Source organism: Ictalurus punctatus, chromosome 4 (genome assembly GCF_001660625.3).
Source record: "Ictalurus punctatus breed USDA103 chromosome 4, Coco_2.0, whole genome shotgun sequence".
In the NCBI taxonomy this organism is placed as follows: Eukaryota; Metazoa; Chordata; class Actinopteri; order Siluriformes; family Ictaluridae; genus Ictalurus; species Ictalurus punctatus.
In genome coordinates, this window is record NC_071284.1 from 2,925,168 (window position 1) to 2,945,688 (window position 20,521).

At 39.4% G+C, this 20,521-nt stretch overlaps 1 protein-coding gene across 3 annotated transcripts; it reads right to left on the reverse strand.

Moving 5' to 3' along the window:
* Positions 1 to 738: 738 nt before the first annotated feature.
* Positions 739 to 20,352, reverse strand: LOC108264578 (dysbindin domain-containing protein 1). 3 transcript variants are annotated; one of them, XM_017466224.3, is made up of 4 exons: positions 20,142 to 20,352; positions 17,585 to 17,728; positions 9,472 to 9,606; positions 739 to 1,487 (listed from the first exon to the last, which is right to left on the reverse strand). In XM_017466224.3, the coding sequence occupies exons 1-4, from the start codon at positions 20,170 to 20,172 to the stop codon at positions 1,336 to 1,338; spliced, it is 462 nt and encodes a 153-aa protein (XP_017321713.1). In that variant the 5' UTR covers positions 20,173 to 20,352; the 3' UTR covers positions 739 to 1,335. The 3 variants fall into 3 exon arrangements, with proteins under 3 accessions (XP_017321713.1, XP_017321714.1, XP_017321712.1); XM_017466225.3 differs by having other exon boundaries at positions 17,648 to 17,728; positions 20,142 to 20,351; XM_017466223.3 differs by having other exon boundaries at positions 17,573 to 17,728; positions 20,142 to 20,351.
* Between the last annotated feature and the right edge of the window lie 169 nt (positions 20,353 to 20,521).

Sequence of the window (20,521 nt, forward strand, 5' to 3'; positions counted from 1 at the left end):
CTTAACTGATCTTTTATATAGTACATTGTGCCCTACATGTATATTACTGCTAGACATACATTCAGTCCTGTGTCTCTGATTGATGTCATCAGTAACAATGTTTAAAGGTAACTAAGGTAAAAAAAATAAATAAATTTATTTAATTAAAGGTAATTAAAGATCTGACCTTCATACAGTCAACTCCATAATTATTCCGTACCCTTCAAGATGAGAAGAATTGAATGTATAAAATAACTAATGCATACGGTGCCAATGAAATTTTTGCCTTCTAACAATTGCAAACTTCAAGCAACTCCTTCAAAGCCGGGCGGCTGTGGCTCAGGTGGTAGAGCGGGTTGTTCATTAATTGTAGGGTTGGTGGTTCGATTCCTGGCCCACATGACTCCACATCAAGTGTCCTTGGGCAAGACACTGAACCCCAAGTTGCTCCCGATGGCAAGTTAGCGCTTTGCATGGCAGCTCTGCTACCATTGTTGTGTGTGGGTGAATGAGACACAGTGTAAAGCACTTTGGATAAAAGCGCTATATAAGTGCAGACCATTTAAACTGAGGATAAAGTTGATTCTCATGATGTGGATCCGTTTTAATTTCCCATTTCGGCTGTAATAAAATATCTGCTCAACGGAGAAAGCCTGTGTGGGTAAAAACATGCAGTTTTATATGTTATATTGGCAAAGTCACTAAACACACCTTTAATGTCTACAGTAATGATCAGAAGAAACCTAAATCACAATCATCTGCTTTCAAACTGGAGAGTTGATTAACCATTTATTCTATTTTTAAGGGTTAAGAAATGTCTATAGTACACAGTGTTTAAAAAATGTTCTTGGCATCTGAGCATTTGTGTGTGTGTGTGTGTGTGTGTGTGTGTGTGTGTGTGTGTGTGTGTGTGTGTGTGTGTGTGTGTGTGTGTGTGTTAATATACAGGCTTTTCTGATGGCTTCCTTTCAGCCTTGCTTATGGAGCATTATTATTTACACTCACTTCATTCATCCTTTTCATTTTTTTTTTTTTTTTTAAAGCAGCAAATTATACGTCACTCAAACACAAAGCTGTTATGACGTCTGGTTCGACAGGTCTTACTCGAAACTTATAGCTCCTTATAAAATAAACGTCTTCAGTGACCCAGACAAATGAAAGCCCTTCATGAGACTCAGATGTAGACAGAGACAGGGCTGTTTGTGTTGCTCTGTGTCGCTGCCATACTTCCTGTACGAGAGGACGAGAGCATGAGATCACATTTTATTGTCTTTAGCACCACGGTCTGTGTGTTAACGTGACCCAGATGTGTGTGCGTGTGTGTTTGTGTGTGTGTGTGTGTCGGATGTGTTTCTCTCATGGTTTTTTGGGTCGTTCCAGTTTGTGAGAGGACTCGGTGCTGTCTGAATCGCTGTGGTGCTTCCGGTCGTGCGACTGCTCCGCCTTACTGTAGCGTGTCCAAGAGGGAGAGCGCAGGTAGCTTCCCCTGCCTGGGTGGTGGTGATAACCTGAAAACACACAAGCACACACACACACACACAAATAGTCAGACTCCATCTTTTCATGCTGTCTCACTTTGACATGACCCCATGTTAAATTTTGGAAAAGAAACGACAGTGAGGAGCTTTTTTTTGTACTGTCCACATGGCCGAGTTGTCCGTCACAGCCTGGTTATCCGAGTGCAGCAGACAAGCAGACAGTTTTCCCCTTTCATCTAAAATCTTTTCCTCCGCTTCATTGATAAATATTTCACACACACAGGACCACTTTTTAAACAGAACGAACAAGTTGCTGAGATGTTTAAAGAGCTGTATTTCTTTCCACATTGGAATGAATAGAACAGTGCAGGGTCTTGTGTGCGTGTCAGACTCCGCTTCATCTTTCGACCTTGTTGTGCATTGCACTTTGCATATCGTGCGCAGACGGTTGATCAGGTAACACTTGGAATTCCAATCAGCTTCAAGTTTATTCAAGTTCGCCGCGGTGGCATTTGAGTGACGGCTCATGAATATGGATGCGGTAACGGTCTGGTCTCATACTGACACTCGCCTTTTTTTTTTTTTCTGTTTGCCTGTCACTGTCTCTCTGTCTCACTTTCTCACTGTCTCTCTGTCTCACTCTGTCATGTGCATGATAAAAATCTCCAAGATCAAGACTTATTTTTAATTCTAGGTATTTTTTTTAATTGAGTGCAAAATTTTTGCAACTCCTCTAATAATAAACAAATCTCTATTTTACACTTGATTTCCATGTTCACTTAATAGTGTTTTTTATTATTATTATTATTGTTATTATTAAAAAATGATCTTTATTAGCATCACGCTTAACATACTGTAGTTAATCTATTTGGATCTCCCTCGTTAAGCTGTCTTATGACTTAAAACACTCATTGCATGTGTACCTTGTTAAGTAAGGTATAAAACACTCGAGGTGGTGCTGTTATAGGAAAATAATCAATGACAAGGTGGTGTTATGTGAACCTACACAAATTAGCCTTAATGTTATGTTACCACCTTGAACATAACACCTTGGTATTTATTAAAGAATGAGATATCATTTTTTAAAAATGTCATTTAAAATGACAGTTATTGCAGTGGAACGTCTGTGAAACAAGTTACTGTAGTTTCCCAGTTATCACTTCATATTAACTTGGACTAGTCTCAGACTTATTGGCATTTGAGCTTGGTCTTGGGTATTGGTCTCACTAACTTTACTCTTGGTCTTGACTGAGATTTTGTAAATAAATAAATAAATAAATAAATAAATAAATAATGAAATTAAAAAAAAAAAAGAATTGTGATCATTTTATTTATTTATTTATTTTGCAAGTTTGACACGAGTGAAGTTTTCTTTTCTTACTTCTAAAAAAAAACTGGCCAATCAATGGCAAAACAGACAAACGAAGCCAACTGGTTGAAGTAAAGACTTGGCCTCGAAAAGGATTAGATGGATTTCGGTTTCATCTTGACTTGGTCTCGGGCTTGACTCGGCCTCAGACTTGATCTCGGCTAGTTCTGATCTTGGACATGACAACGGCGGTCTTAATCTCAGCTCTGTTTCCAACATTCAGATCACAGCATCTGACACAGTGCACAACCTTGGTGTAGTTCTTAACAAACATCTAATAGTTTCATCTCATATAACTTGAGTCAGTCATGCAGGTTTCTCCTTTGGGAGCAGTATGCAGGTTTCTCCTTTACGGCATCAGGAGGATCCAGACATTTCTATCCACGAGAGCCACTCAGGTGCTTGTTCGGTTTCTTGCCATCTAAACAGTGGACATTTGTGCTCCTCTGTCGTCTCACTCCATTGCTGCTTTCCCTCCACTGGCTTCCTATACCTGGCCACATTCAGTAAGATTTCAAACACAGCCTACAAAGCCCAAATCGGACCTGGATGCACCCTCTCTAGCACAGCTCAACTTCACCCATCATCCCTCAAGGTACAAGCATCGAGACTCTTCTCTGTCCTGGTACCAAGGTGTTTGAATGGACTCTCCCTGGCTGAGTCACTGGCCCGTTTTCAAACCAAGACTAACGTCCTCCGTCTTCACCAGGCACTTCAATTAGAACCTATTTAATTTCTATTTAAAAATCCCTTGACTTGAATGTTTTAATTTCTTTCTCCGTTTGTTTTTGATAGAGACGACAAAGCACTTTAAGTTGCTCTGGATAAGGGCGTCTGCTAAATGCTGGAAATGTATTTATCTTTCTGCCATTGAAAGCATCTCTCACATGACCAGCCTCATGACTGTGATGCGAATTCTGCTCTTTAGAAACACTGCACACTGTAAAGCTGTACTTGTATTTGATTTCAATGGCATTTAATCAGGCAGAGAGAACAGTGAGTCAGGCTTCCAACTGCTCCCAAACGCACATCATATGTTGTCTGTGTCTTCTCTGACTTTCTCCCATATGACGGCCATTAGAAAGCCTGCACGCTTCAGCTGATGCGTAGGATGATAAAATGCTGCCGTAGTGATGGACAGACACGCTCGCAGCTCGAAAAAAAGACAATTTACATGACTAAAACTGTGGTGGAATCAAATACAAATGACCTTCTTTGTTAGCGTTTTTCATAACGTCGCTGAGTAGAAAACAAGTGTCCTCAGATAAAAAATAAAAAAAAAAGGATTGTATAAAACGTTCTGAGTTTTGTACTAGCTGGAGGAAAGGGGTGCAGTTCATTAACTGTACTTCATTAATTCTAAATTAAGCAAAGACTCGTATAAAATGAGGCGTCTCCTTTACCTCCCTAGAAGCCATGAGTTCCATTTCATTCGAAAAAGCATGTTGAGGTCATTTGCTAACATGAACCGGCTATATTTAACTAAGTTAGCCTGCTTTCTTTGCTAACACCAGGCTAGACTAGCATCGAATACAGTAGCTAAGATCATGGCTAAGATCTAGTGTCAGCAAATTATTTCCAATTCTGGGAAATAATGGTAAATATTGGTTATTTGCATGATATTTTACTTTGAATGAATCCATTATCAAACTACGTAGCATTAGTCACGCATATGAGCAGCAAACCTACAGAGATTGAATTTCCAGGCAAAATGGCTTTAAAAGTTGCTTTAAAAACATGAAATAGGTTTCAGATGAGTAATAAAAGTTACTTTTGACACGAACACACAACACTGACTTACTTTTATCAGTTAAAACACTCATAACGTTTTAGATTTTAATACTTGGCGACGTGTAGCAACGTTTTGACGTTGTACATTTTTGACTAGATACTTCCGCTTTTAATTGCGAAAGATTTGGACACATTATTGATCCGTTCACTCACGTAGCATTTCTCAGCACGCTTTCCACACCTGCCAAGGTTATGAATGTGTGTCCGACGGAGACACAAAGAACGAGGCTACAGGGTCAACGTTTTAACCGTCATTTACGACTAATACGCACTTGAATACAAACAGCCTCCCCCTGCTCTCCAGAAATAACTTTCAGCTCTTACTCAGGCCTGTAATGCAGGGTTTTAACTGAGATTGTTCTAGAATGACATTTTTAGATATAGATGCTAATACACTGAGATTTAGCAGATGTGTAAGAACAACTGTGTTCACACCCACATCCGATTTAGACCAGGCGTATAAGAATTTGAGTAAGATGAAGAGAAAAGGCAGCTGTAGTGTGGAACAGCTGCAAACACATCCATGTAGATTAGTCCTGGTTCTGGATACTATCACAACGATGCAAATTTACGGTGAAGCTGAGTGGAATTTGTGGGGGTTTTTGTTTTTGTTTTTATTAAACATGCCTTGGCCATTAGTGAGAAATAAAACACTTTGTGCTGTGCTGTTACAAGAAAATAATCAAAGACGGGGTGATGCGATGAAGCAGAGTTACTGTTACATTAATTTCCTTATATACGTTATTTTTCTATAACAGCACATCCTGAAGTGGTTCATACCTCTAATACAGTACCAGAGCAATTTGGCAACAATTATTGTACAGTTTTATTATTAATTAAGAACGACACATTCAGTTTATCTTTACATATAATGCCGTGGAATGTCTGTGAAACAAACCACTTCCTCTTACTGCTTACATTATAGCAGCTATAAACAGTCTTTCCCTTATTAGACTCTCTTTTTCTCTCTTAAAAAGATAATAATAATAATAATAATAATAATAATAATAATAATAATAATATAGGAAAAATGCAGTTTGTCATGTTAACAATCGCCCTAATCGCCCGTGTCCTGAAGCACTGACACTGGAGACTCCTTCCGTAAAAGTTTGAATAAATGTCTCCTTAGAGAAAAGTTCACTACATCTACGCTTTTGTTTTTCGTTAAATAACAAGTCTTATTGTTTATTATTAGTCTTAGATTACATGGCGTGTCCACCGTAGAAGTCCTTGTGAATGAGTTGTTATTATAGAAACAATAACGCATTAAATCAAGCTACATCAATATTAACCTGTGATTTGCATCCATAATGTTCACCGTCAAGATTTCCTTGCACGGAAGCTAATATTAAGAGAATGTATCCTCTGACATGAGAAAAACCCATCGATGGTGCGACACGTTCGGATGATTGACGTACGGAGGGGAACATGATTCATCTCAAATCAGCCTGGAGTGTTGGAGTGGTTGTACATGTGTGTCTGTGCCCTAGATAAGGTCACACTCATGCCTCCACCCATGCCTTCTGTGAGACACTCGACAGGAAGAGCTTGATGTTGGCTCTCTCATGGTAGTCCACTTAAACCCATTAGCCATGTGCAAAAGCGTCCATTTACCAGACAATAGGCTAGTGGCCAGGCGTACTGTCAGTGTTCCAATAAAACCATCTGAAGTGTGCAGTGTGTAGGCGGTGTTTGGCTTCATCGCCCAGCTTCCTCATCCTCCTCTTCCTCCTCCTTCTCTTCTGCACTTGCACCTGTGCAGTCAGGAGCTGCCACATTTCTCCAGGCTCATTACAGATGCATCTGGTTTCTCACGAAGGAAGGAAACACGCTACATTAGTGTAGACGCCATTGTTTAGTCTGGAGATGACGGGTCGAAATTTAAGCATAAGGATGAATGAAACAGTAGATATAGAGATAAAGCCAGGACTCAGAGAAGAGGGCTCAGTTTTCTAAAGCATTGGGATATTACGCTTCTATGATGAATATCATTTTAATAAACAAGGCATCCGTCTCTATAAATTCTTTATTTATTCGATTTAGTTTTTAAACTCATCACCACCCCCTCTTCGGAGAACAATAAGGACTTTGTCCACACTACAGTACATATATATATATATTAACAATAAGCCCCGTCTCTGGTCTTCATCGGCTGCTCGCTGACAGACGGAGCTGAAACTCGTTACGGTAGTGGGCGTTTCCTTTTCGACACACGCTGACAGTGGTAGACCAATCACAACAGACTGGGACATCTGACCAATCAGAGCAGAGTATGCTCTCTGAAAGGAGGAGTTTAAACTGAATCCTTTAGAACGGATCATTTAACGAGTCGTTTGTGACACTGGGGGGGATAAAAGGTAATGCTGCAGTTTAAATTATGAGCACGTTAAAGTGTTTTTTGACCTCGGATGCACGTAAATCTATTGTATGAGACCTATAACACAAAATCAGGCACGTTTCAAAACCGTAATAGGTGCGCTTTAATGACACTGTGCACTCTTGAATGGACTTCACAAGTTTGTGCAAAACCTGATGATCCGTGTTCGATCAAATCCATCGGAGTGTCGTCTGAACATGTGCTCGAATAAAAGGGATAAGTCTCGAGGAAAATCAGACCTTTTGCACAAAGGAGATCAATGGTCAATTTCACAAAAATTGCCTAAATTTAAATAGTGACCTAGGAATAGGAATAGTGTAAAATCTTGAATATTGAACATTTACTTTCTTTGTTTAATTTTTTTTTTACTTTCTGTTGATTTCCAGTTTTAAATAGAAAATAATTCCAGATTTTTTTTTAAGTGGTCTGTGGGCCACACTGAATATACAGTATATACAATAGACATACAGTATATACAGTATATCATTCAACAATTCCTGTATTTTTCTAAAAATACATAACACCACAATATTGCATCTGCTAATGCACTGGATTGTTTCCAAAGGCTGACAGGATAATACACGGCTAAGTCTAATAGCTAGCGAGTGCTCTGTATAATTAGGTGACTATAAAACCCCTCTTCAGTGATCCTCACTACTGTAAAGTGTCTGTCTGACTGCTTTTCCTCTCTTATGGACCCATTTTAACCCACTCCACATGTCACATTTGCACCCCGTACTGGGGAATGGAGCTGTTTATACTACCACAGCACGCTGCGTGCTGGAAAACGTTCACCAGCAGCCAGACACAGAGTCTGTAATTTGTGTGTCTGGTTGCACACAGCAGCTGTGCTGTCACCACTGGTTATAAGAAAATACACCACACAATAATATAAAATGAGTGCAATGTTCGTTGTATTTGAATTGTAATCATAAACATGAATGGTAGGATGATTAGTATGTCCAAAGTGTCCGTAGTGTATGAATGGGTGTGTGAATGTGTATGTGATTGTGCCCTGCGATGGACTGGCACCCCATCAAGGGTGTATCCCACCTTGTTTTGTGGGCGTGGCTAAATGAAAATCAAATGAAGTGGATTTTTAATCGTCATTCCTCTATATACGTAGCTTGTATCCATCCATCCATCCATCTTCTATACCGCTTATCCTTTTCAGGGTCACAGGGAACCTGGAGCCTGTCCCAGGGAGCATCAGGCACGAGGCGGGGTACACCCTGGACAGGGTGCCAATCCATCACAGGGCACAATCACATTCACACTCACACTCACACACCCATTCATACACTACAGACACTTTAGACACGCCAATCAACCTACCATGTATGTCTTTGGACCGGGGGAGGAAACCGGAGTACCCGGATGAAACCCCCGCAGCATGGGGAGAACATGCAAACTCCGCACACACAGGGCCACGGTGGGAATCGAACCCCCGACCCTGGAGGTGTGCGGCGAACGTGCTAGCTGTGAATGATTTCCATATGCTGTATATATATTTGTTTGCATCCAGTTTGATTAGTGAGGTGTGGTGAGTTTTTTGTCCTCTGACAGTAAACGATTAAAGCATAACATGGTGCTTTTATGAGTAATCAAAGGGGTTGCAGGGTGACACTGAATCGGAAGAACGGATGTCACAGTTTAAAAGAAGTGCATGTCGAGACACATGAGCAGTGCTGCTGCGGTGACGGACACACATTCCTCGTGCTCATATTCACACAGACACAGACACACACTCTACAGGACAGATGGCTCTTCTCTGTGCTGTGTGTTTGCTGCAAAGCTGTCACATTCTCTCAGACGCAGGAGGGGGTTATATAGAAGTCAGAGTTTCCAGATTGGACTGCTTCCAATCCAATCGCTATTTAAAACCTGTCGTAATAACCATGCATCTCGAACAAAACGCATGCTTTTAATGGGTTACGTGTTTAACCACGCGGCTCTGAACCTTCGGAAAAACGATGTGCTTGCAAAGACACGGACTATGAAGAAACAGCAGGTGTGAAATGAAAAATGTACTCCGCGTTAATTATGCCAATACATTATTTGGCTAGATCGAGTTTATAGGTTTTTCTCTGGGCGGCCTTGTTGCAAAATAAATAAATAAATAAATAAATAAATAAAAAATTAAACACCATCAATCGATAAACAAACAATTAGACACATTTATCACTCTTTCAATAAAGTTCTGTACAAAGTTCGCATAAGCCAATCTGTGTGAAAATTGTCTCCCGGATTTGCAATAGCTTTGGAAGAATACTCGTTTGTGTACACTCTGCTATATTAAGCTACTTTCTTTATTTCTTTATTCAGCTTTATTATTTAAGTCTAATCTTTCTTGGCTGTATGAGTTTTCTTGCAACGTAACATATAATTATAACAAACAGATGACGTTACACACTACTGACGGCAACAGCAATAATTCCTCAATGGGAGACCCTGTGTAGACTGTATGATGGACTCACTTGCAGGTGACTCTGGGTTTTCTTCATCAGAATCGACGAAGACTTCGGCCAGCTCCTGGTCGGACATGTCCGTGAGTTCTGTCAGGTCGAGCAAGTCGAAGTGAACCTCGAGAGAGGAAACGCTGCTCAGAGGCTCTGCAACACAACATCACCAGGATTTGAAAATGATCGCTGACAGATATTGAACATATTGCCAATTGCCTTTATTAAAGAATGACCTGTCATACGTTTTCTCTGTTTCTAGATACATTTAATGTTGTGGAACCTCTGCGAAACATGTTCCCATAGTCACTAACGTTATAGCAACTGTAAACGTTGTTCCCTCACTAAGACAAAGAATTACATGTTGTGTTACAAAGAAACACAAAACACGTCCTTTGTCCTGAAGACTCTCCAGTTGTAGAAAACCTACAGTTACGTTGTTACAAAGCACTGACACTGGAGACTCCTTCCAAAAATGTTCAACAACATTTCTTAATAAAAAAAAAAAAAAAATGTCACAATATCAATGATTGTAGAATCTTATATTGTTATATATTTTTTAAATTGTTTATTGTTATCATTAGATTTTGTAGAACGTCTGCCATACAAAACCATTTGACCAATCAGAATCAATCAGTGTGTTATTTTCGAGCTAATATAGCATGCTAAATCTTCCCATTTTTACAATGGAGGCTGCTGGAATTTTGGGATTTTGTGGATTTAAGATAAAAAAAATTCTTTCCTGTAGGAAAGGTTTCTGCATAATGACGGCTTTAACATTCTCCGTCCTGTCTTAAAGCCTTACACTTTTCATGTTGTGTGGATAAAGAAAGAAGACAAGAAGACAGGTATGGAACCAGACAGACCCTGCAGGCTTTGAAGTCTCCTAATGAGTCTTCATTCCCGGGGGGGTGAACCAGACATAGAAGATGAGCCATTGGCAATTTTTTATTTGATTTTTTTTGCTTCTGGAAGCTCTCTTTCTTCACTCAGTCATACATGCATGCATACGATATGTGTTCACGGTAAGGGTCGGGCTTAATGAAGGCCGGGCTGTTCGATTAGCAGAGCCTGGAGCGCAGCCGGCTGTCCTGAAGATGGGAAGTCAGTCAGTGAGACACATCCTTTGGTCCAACTGTTTAATCAGCTCTGTAGTTTGAGATGTTTCATATCCACCTGGTAATGATCATGTAGTAGTTGGGTGAGATGTAGATGATCAGAGTGTAGATCAACAGTGCTTTCATGGATAGATATAAAGCATCTTATATACTATATGGACAAAAGTATGTGTTCACCTGACCATCAGACATATTGTGTATGTGGTTCTTCCCCAAACTGTTACCCCAAAGTTGGAAGCACAAAATGATCTTGTTTTCCTTTAACCCGCAGTGTTTTATCCCTCTTGTACCGCAGCGATTTAACAATGATCGCAAATTTTAATTTTCTAAAAAAAAAAAAACAACAAAAACATGATGAATACGCTTTTTAATCGATTATATATTCTCTTGAGAAGTTAATAAGACAAAAATGCAGCTTGTCACGTTACAAAGAAACTGCAAAGCGTAAACTTCTCTGTCCTGAAGACTTTCTCGTGCGGAAAAACTTCCCCTGACTGTTACAAAGTGCTGACACTGGAGACTCCTTCCACAGATTTTAACTAAACGTCTAACTGGAGAAAGTTTCACCATATCAGTGATTCTGCTTCGTTTTTGTTTGTTTATTATGAGTCTTTCATTATGTAGCCATACAAACCTGTGAATTATTTCTTACTATGTCATTTATAACCTTTTAGAAAGTGTGCACTGATATAAACCTGTCATTTGAATTACTCTACAGCCAGAACTATTGTCTGTACTGCTGTTATACGAAATTAATCTACACCTTCTGACCAATTCGTAGGAAGAATTTAACAGCGCTCTGGTATACGTGGTATGTAATGTGTTATAAATGCTTTGCGTTTCTATGATAAAGCCAATAATTTTTTATTGGCTTTATCATATTACCTTCATATTTGTATTAAGGATAAGGAACAGGGGCGTCTTAGGACCTCATAGGCGTCTAACACCTGCTGTGAGTGAGAGTGAGATAGAGAGAGAGAGAGAGAGAGAGAGAGAGAGAGAGAGAGAGAGAGAGAGAGAGCATAGCAGAGCAGAGCTCGCAGGAGGTGCCTACCCACGCCTGTCTTTCACTGAACCCCCTGAAGAGGGAGGGGGTGGGGAAAATGAAGACACAGTGAGGCAAATAACAAAAATAAGAAAGTAATCTAGCCTGAGAATTAGATTGAGGAAGAATTAGATTTAAGGAGTGCACTATATCCTCCTCCTTCTCTTATCCTCCACGTTTTAAACAGATTTTGCCACTTCAACCACATTGCTACTGTTATTTCATATAACAACCCCCCCCCACACCCACCACCGCCCTCCCCCATTTTCCCCTGCTCACCCACCCCGCTTCTGCTTGAATAATTGATCATTAACATTTTTTCCCTTCCAGCTACGTCAACTATGGAAGACATGAAGAACGGAGGCTGTTCCTGTCAAAACCAATTGTTAAATTATAAAAAGAGAAAAATACAGTGCGCACACACACACATCACATCAAAGCAAAAACCTGGGTGTGTGCATGTGTGTGTTTTGTGGGTTTTTTTGTACCTATCTTTGCCTTTTTATAAAACATACAAGCAGCCCGACTTCCGCCAAGCTCCACTTCTGGCAACTCCTGCTGATGTTGGCAGTCTCGATAATGCACCTATTTCAGTATTCTCGGTAGGATCTAATGATAATGATGCTCAAAAAAAAACAGATGTGTTCATCTGATTACACACATAATCCCAGTAGATCTTTGTTCTGTATTCTTATATAGACTGGATATTTACTGTAAATACATAGTAGACAGCAGTGGATCATGTGTCATATTTTGCAGTGGCAGAAAAAACATTAATAATGACATAGCCTCAAACAAAATAAAGCTGGGACGCTATCACACTTAACTTGTGATTTAGGCTACAATCGAGTGAATTCTTACAACATACAGTTATATAGCAAACAGACTAGCCGCTAGATCTGAGCAGTTTTAGACATAACTTTGTTCAACTGTTTTTGAACGAATGTATGTCAGGTGTGTGTCCCATCACCGTGTGCTAGTCCTAAAGATTCAGGCATTAAAAAAAGGGAGCCTTATTTTACTTCTTTTTCTCAGTCTTTGCGTGGGAAATAAGGTCAATGTGGTGTACACGCATTTCTGATGCACTCCAGAATCCCCCTTCACTCTTGCAATCTTTGCAATACTATATATCTTACAGTAGAAATGGTTCTGTGCATCATAGACACACTGTCTGCACTTACACTTTGCCATTTTTTGTGAAAAGGTATTAGATTTAATTCTGATTATTCGCTATCAAACAAGATTGTGGTTGTGTTTTTAAACTAGCCCAAACTGGAGTAAAAAATGGCGAGCCTGGCAACCATGTCATTAGCTAGTCTTGTCCGCTGCTATGAAATCATGGTAGCATGATTTCTGCCCTGATGGGCCTCTTTTAGCATTTGTTTCAGATCACATTTTTGACCACTAGGCACAAAAATAACAGCCAGAATTGTGAGCAAATCAAAGGAGCATCACTTTTTACAAAAAAAAAATCATTGGTCACTCAAAAGGGGTCATTAGTATTTCAACGGAATTAGAAATGTATGGAATTGTAAATGAGGACTTTAAGCAGATTAACATTATACATCACTCCAATTCATAACTGGTCTCAAAAAAACATGTGCGGATTTCTTTTCTTTTTTTTTTATCCCACTCTTGCGGTTTTTAACTAACTTAGTTGGTTCTATTGAGTTGGTTCTAACTAGTAGCCTAGTAATTTAACCCTTTCTCAGAATACAATATCAATATCAATATATCAGTATAAACAAATGAATTATTTTGTTCACGCAAGTCTGTTAAAAGATTAGTGAAGACACTGTTGGGTTTCTGTGTGTAGAGTATCATGACTCTATGTTTACACTCTGGTAAAAAGAGTTAAAGTGCACCTATTATGGTTTTTCAGATATTACTTTTCATGTAGTGTGTTATAGAGCTGTTTGTGAATGTAAAAAAGTCTGCAAAGTTTCAAAAAATCAAAGTGCACAGCAAACGGAGTAACTGACTCCCAAAAGCAGGAACCGATTCTGAACAGCTGAAACGAGTCGTTAGTAAATTCAGACTTACTTCCTGTACTAACCTACGTAGGTTTGTAACAAAAATCCCCGCCTCTGGTCTTCATCGGCTGCTCGTGAATCTATATAGTTGAAAGTTGTTATGCTTGTGGGCGTTTCCTTTTTGAAACATGCTGACAGGGGTAGACCAATCAGAGCAGAGTATGTTCTCTGAAAATAGTTGTTTAGAATGAATCCTTTAGAACGGATCATTTAACAGGTCTTTTGGGCACTGGGGAATAAAAGTTAATGCTGCAATTTAAATTATGAGCACATTAAAGTGTTTTTTGACCTCGGATTGAGGTAAATCTATTGTATGAGACCTTTAAAACAAAATCAGTCACGTTTCAAAACCATAATAGGTGCGCTTTAAAGCATGTCAAACCTGACCAGGCAGTTTAGTAAGGATGAATGAACGAATGCTGATCAAATTTGATCGCTTGGTCACGTCCACATGAAAGTAAAAACCTCCTACTGTGCACATAAGTCTTTTTTGTTACGCCCAGCGGTATCCTGGTCCTGATACACACCTCTAGAGATGCCCTGTGAAGCCTTTTCTGGCAAGCTTTCTAAAAGAAATAAAGGAATTGTATGCCTAATATTTGTATCTGTTTTTAACACATTATCGGTTCATTATAAATAATGTATTTGTATTTGGTTACATCCCTAAATACACATTTAGTCTTAGATATCTTGTGAAAGAAGGTCTCATTCAGACAGGGATGAACGGCTTGAAGTAGAAAGAAGCAAGAAGGAAGAAATTCAGTCTCAGTTGGTCTCATCTCCTACTTATGAGATTAAAGAGAAGAGATAAGACAAGGGTAAAATAAAAGAAAGGCATATTCAGAGACTTAACAGAATCTAGGTAGCTGTCTTTTGAGGTCTGGTTGGAGCTCTGGAAGCATCGTTACAGGGCAGGACTGTGCAATGGAGATCAGACAGATGATAATAAACAATAATGAGACTCGAGCAGAGCTGAGAGGTCATCACCAGGGCAAACACTGAACCACAAAAGACACAGGATCAGCTTTGATACTACAAACGTAACCCTGGAATCAATGAGACGTTGAAAATGTGCCGTTCTGGCAGTAAAAGTAAAACCTAGTTACCAGATGATTTATTACTGATTCTTTTGGAGGATTAAAGAAACCTCCAAAGCAACCATATTGTATGTCACTGTGTGATGCTAGATTCCAGAGAAGTGTCAGTTCCTGTGAATTATCTGTATGCGCTAACATTAGCTCAATGTTTAACTTGGTGTCTGAACTCAGGTGGTGCAGAATGGACAAGGATTATTTCGCAAGGTTTCTGATATAACAATGCGTAACTAGCCAGGCAGCTAAGTTGAAGGAGTTAGCATTAGCCATGTCACTAGCTAGCTAATTTATTTGATGATTTAGCATTACCAGTCAACTCTGGAGCGCCACAAACAATTGTTGCCGCATGAAAAATGCTAGTAAACAAAGCGGCTAACCAATCGAAATAATAGTGGAAACATTGCTCACTTGTGTATTTAACAATAAATTGTACAACGGTGTGGTAATTTTCTAAAATAATGCAAAAATCTGAGATTATATGTGGTTTAAACCATTTTCTCGTTTGCTTCCTCTCGGATCTCTGTGCAAGGCAGGTGCTGGTACTGACTCGCTCAGAATGGACGAGTAGATAAAGCCTGCCTTGTTAGCGTTGCTCTTTTGCTGTATGTATCAGAGTGTGCGCTCCTTCTGTAGTTACACAATGGCTCCTTTTAGCCCTGGGCTTTGGATGACCCAGACACAGTGGATAGTGTGTACAAATTTGGCTCAAGTGTGTAACGCCTTGAGGCAGTTTCTCTTTTTCTGGCTTTACTGAGTTCCCCTTTACTCCAACCATCTTTATATGATAGGATAGGCGGATAGAGGATAAAACCAAGCTCAAGAATTCTAGTGCTGTATATATGTTTGCTACATGTAATAGACCTGCATATAGACACTATATGACCCAAGGTTTATGGACCTGACCGTCACACCCATATGTACTTGTTGGACATTCCCTGAGAAGGCTTTCCACTAGATTTTAGAGCACAGATGTGGGGATTTGTGTTCATTCAGCAACAAGAACATTAGTGAAGTCAGGGACTGATGTTGAGATGTAAAGGAGGCTCCAGTTCCAGTTCATCCCAAATTGTTCAGTGGGGTTGAGTTCAGGGCTCTGTGCAGGACTCTTGAGTTCTTCCACTCCAATTTTATCTTCAAACCATGTAGCTTCATGGAGCTCGCTTTGTGCACAGGAGTATTGTCATGCTGAAACTGCTTTGGGCCTCTTAGTTCCAGTGAAAGGAAACTGTAATACAACAGCATTCATACAAAGATATTATATACAACTGTGTGCTTCCAAATTTGTGGCAACCGTTTGAGGAAGAACCACATATGGATGTGATGGTCAGGTGTCCACATACTTTTGCCATGTCGTGGAGATAATTTTACATTCTTCAATTATAGGTTCTCAACCATGATCTCACAAAACCACATGGGTTTGCAAGGGATGGATTTTTACTAACCATAATTATACATCTCTATGCTCATAAAGGTCAGTGTTGGGGAAGCTACTTACAATTTAAAATACCTAAGCTACAGACAAACTTCCTTTTGAGAAGGTAGCTAACTACACTCAAGCTACTTTTTCAAACTGAAGATAATCGACTGTAACATTTTGATTTAATTGCGCAGCTAATCTACTGCACAAAATCAAAATGTACCTGCTTTTTACAGGGTATCCCATAACAAAGGCATTTTCCATTTCTCTTTTAAACCACTCTTACTAAGAAGCAGTTAGCAATACTCAACTCTTAAAAAAATTTTTAAAAAATGAAATAAATAAATTTTAAAAAATGAGGGTTTGCATTACACTACTCTTGGTTCATGTAGTTTTGAGAAATATCTAGCTAGCTAGTTCTGACATACTACACACTGCTAGTTGGTAGAAAAACGTAGCTAGTTACTGGAAAAGGTACAATTATTACAATTATCTACCGCCAATAATGAAATTACTTGTTTCTAGCTACTCCCTAACACATAATGATGTCAGAATATACCCATATTGTCATGTCAGCGCTAACTAACTCAAACCACAGTTCCCAGAACACAACACGGCCTCCAAACATGGCCGCCGAGGACGACAACACACAGCCATTACAGACTCTCTCACGTTCACGTTCATCTGATTACTGATTACAAGCATCTAGGCTCAATCACACAGAGTATATAAAGAGTATATAAAGGACTCTCTTTACACTCACTCACTGCGAAGTATATGTTCTGTCTTTCCATACCAGTCTATACCGAGCCTTTTGTTTATTGATTTGATCGTCTCTCTGGTTATGATTATGTTTCTGGTTTTATCGTCTCGCTCTTGCCTGCCCTAGTTCATGTTGCTTGTTGATCTCCTGACCCTTGCTTGTAGTTTGATATTGCTCTTGGATTATGTATTGGTTTTGTTTGCAAACTTCAATAAAGCTCATTTTATTTGCGCTTGCATCTGTATCTGCCACCACGGCTTATATGAACACTCTCCAGAAGAAGCGTTTCCCATAGACTTGATTTGTACTGATATTTAAATGTTTTTTTTTTTCTCGAATCAATAACAGACTGCGATCACAGACTGCTATAACAGTGTGGTTTTTTTCCTATTATGGTCCAATCATATTCATCAAACTGTATTCAGTCTAATCAAAGCCACATTAGCTCGCACAAAGCCACATTTTGCTAGCCACATTTAGCCACATTAGCTCGCACGCTAATGTGGCTAAAATGGCTAGCAAATTTTGGAGAGAAATTTAGCTGGCTAGATGGTCAACATAGTGATGGCTAACATAATGCTTCTTTGAGTAATATTAAATGATGTGTGCCTAAACTAACATCACTGAATCCCATCTTTCCACTCTTTACCCCGGAACTCACGCCGTCTGTCAGTGACATGCAGCAGGCTTGGGGTGTGTCCGGGAATTACTCTGTCCTCCTCACCCAGGCAATGATGGAACGGCTCTTTTGACAGTTCTCCTGACGTCGAGGGCTTCAGCAGCTTCTGGCCTTTTTTAGTCTCATCTGAAAGAGAAGTGATATAAAAGGTTTTCCTTTTTGAGGTGATAAGCTGATTTCATGCCTATATTTAACATTTAGACAGATACGGTCATTGTAAACATCTGCAAAAACATTTCTGGATTTCCACAAATGTAATACCTGCCTTTCGGATGTATTAGTTCACTAAGCTTGACGATGGAAAAGCGATTTGCATCGAATCCACCCTGAATTTGCAACATGCAAAAGATGTGGTAAATGGCGCACTTATATAGCACTTTACACTGTGTCTGATTCACCCATTCACACCAATGGTAGCAGAGCTGCCATGCAAGGCGCTAACTTGCCATCGGGAGCAACTTCAGTGTCTTGCCCAAGGACACTTCAGCATGTAGAGTGATGTGGCCCGGGAATCAAACCTCCAACCCTACGATTAATAGACAACAGCTCTACCAACTGAGCCACAGCCATCCTGTGGCAGATGTGCATACTGTAGTTGTACCTTCTAAAGAACTGCTGCTGTAATCATAAAGACTGTCCTGTGCTGAGTCCAAAATTCATGATATCAGCATCCTTTCAACACACTTAGTCATGTTTGTCTTTACTCTTCTATACCTGGTCTATTCTTTTGCGTCTGGATCCTTCCTTCAAGTTTTTTTCCTCAAGTCGTCTCAGGCACTTTTTCCTCGCTCTCACTGTTACCTCTGGCTAAACTTACAAATGAAACTGAATTAAATCGAAAAATTCAATCCTTTGTAAACCTCTATAGTAAATCAGCTTGCACGTTTGTCTTGGTGTTATCAAGTTCACATACGCAAAACGTTTAGTAAATCAGTGCATTAATGTATCTGTGTCAGAAGGGTAGAGGTTACACTAAAGGTTTATGCCGCTAGCAGCATGGAAACATGCAAAAAAGAGTAGTAATAAGTTTGAGAAGCTCATCAGCATGCATTCTGGATGTATGTAAATTCAGTATTTGAACTAAAAAAAAACTGTACTCATGCTCTCTGGGAAAAAGAGCAAGCAATCTAAAATCTTTTCTGCTCACGCGTCACTACCACCTGTCAGTTCTGCAGCAACAAAGAGATCACAGGCTGTGTTGTGTGTATTGTGTTTCTCTGTAGGTAACGGTAAATGGACCGAGACAGTTCTTTTTTAAACAGAAGCAAACAGTGGCGTAAGCTGCAGTGTTCACGCATGACTGAACCCAAATCAGACCTCCCAGTGGCCACAGTCAGCTGCGTCATTGCATCCAAAACAACATTTTACACAAGCTTAACATCCGTGCTATATAAATAGAGCTACTTCCACGATTGCTCATGTACAAACGGATTTTGTTAGGCATGTTTTTGGATCATTAAAGCAAGTCTAAAAGCCTTTTTTGGTCAGTATGTGCTAAATATCATAAATATCTTCAAACCATGGAGTCAAACACCATTCAATTATCAGACTAAAGGTGTGGTTTAAAGACGAGACGTTTTTGTGTGCAGTTATAGGAAAATAATCAACGACATGGTGGTGTAATGCGGTCCAAGATGAAGCGGCGTTAATGTAATCATCCCGAAGTTCATTATTTTCCAATAACAGCACTTCCTGAATTATTTATTCCTCTTAATATTCCCATAGCAATTTCCCAAAAATAACCATTTTGATTTTTTTATTTTTATGAATGACCTTTTATCCAACATTCTTTTGATCAATTTATTATTACATTTAACGTTGCACTATGTCCACAAGACAAGTTAGTTCCTTTTATCCATTATGTTATAGCAGCTACAAACAGCCATTCCTTTAACTGCCTGTCTTTTCTCTCTCTCTTAATACGACAAAAAAAAAAAAACAACTATAGTGTTATTTTTACAGGGAAACTGGAAAAAACTCCAATGGTGGAAGAAACCCTGACACTGGAGACTCCTTCCATAAATGCTAAAAAAAAAAAAAAAAAAAAAAAAAAAATCTCCCAACAGAAAGTTTCACCATATCAACTATTATAACACAACTTTATCAAATAAATTTCTAAAGTATCATTCAGAATAACAGGATTATACTATGTCATAAATGAAAAATAAAATATTATAAAATTACAAAGAAATCTTAAAAAGTAAAAGTACTAACTAATTTCTCTGGTCTGTGTTTAAAAATTTTGCAGAGATTGAGGTGAGGGCTATAATCACATTTAAATGCCTATTTTTAGCTGAGGGAAAAGTGGTTAGCTGAGTTAGTGAAATATTTCCCCACATGTGATTTACCCTGGAAAAACATGTAACAAGAAAATAGCAGATAATATTTGATAAATTTCCTAAAGTGAAATACGTTAGACTCGCCCTTTGCAAGAATGTAAATGTGTATATATCCTTTTCTGTATATCTGAGGCAGTCATCTGTAAGAGACAGTCATGTCACTAAGTTTAGCAAAGATCTAGAAAAGAGACGTTCCTTACCTGGGCTACCTGCCCCTCCCTGTGCCTCCATCCAGTACACCGAGAGTCTGAAGCTGCCGTCTACAGAAGCAGCCACATGTGTATACGTGTGAACGCCAAAGCAATCAAGAGATGGTGGAAATGAGCATCAGCTCCCACTGGATTATTACAGTGAAACACTCGTCTCTGTTTTCTCCACCTCCTGCATGCCTACTGGTCCTCCTTTCACGCCGCACTCCCAGCCATTCAGCAATGAGAGAGAGTGAGAGAGAGAGAGAGAGAGAGAGAGAGTGTGTGTGTGTGTGAGAGAGAGAGAGAGAGAGAGAGAGAGAGAGAGAGAGAGAGAGAGATTGATTGATTCAGTGGTAAAGCTGGATAAATGACAACGATGCTGGCTGATG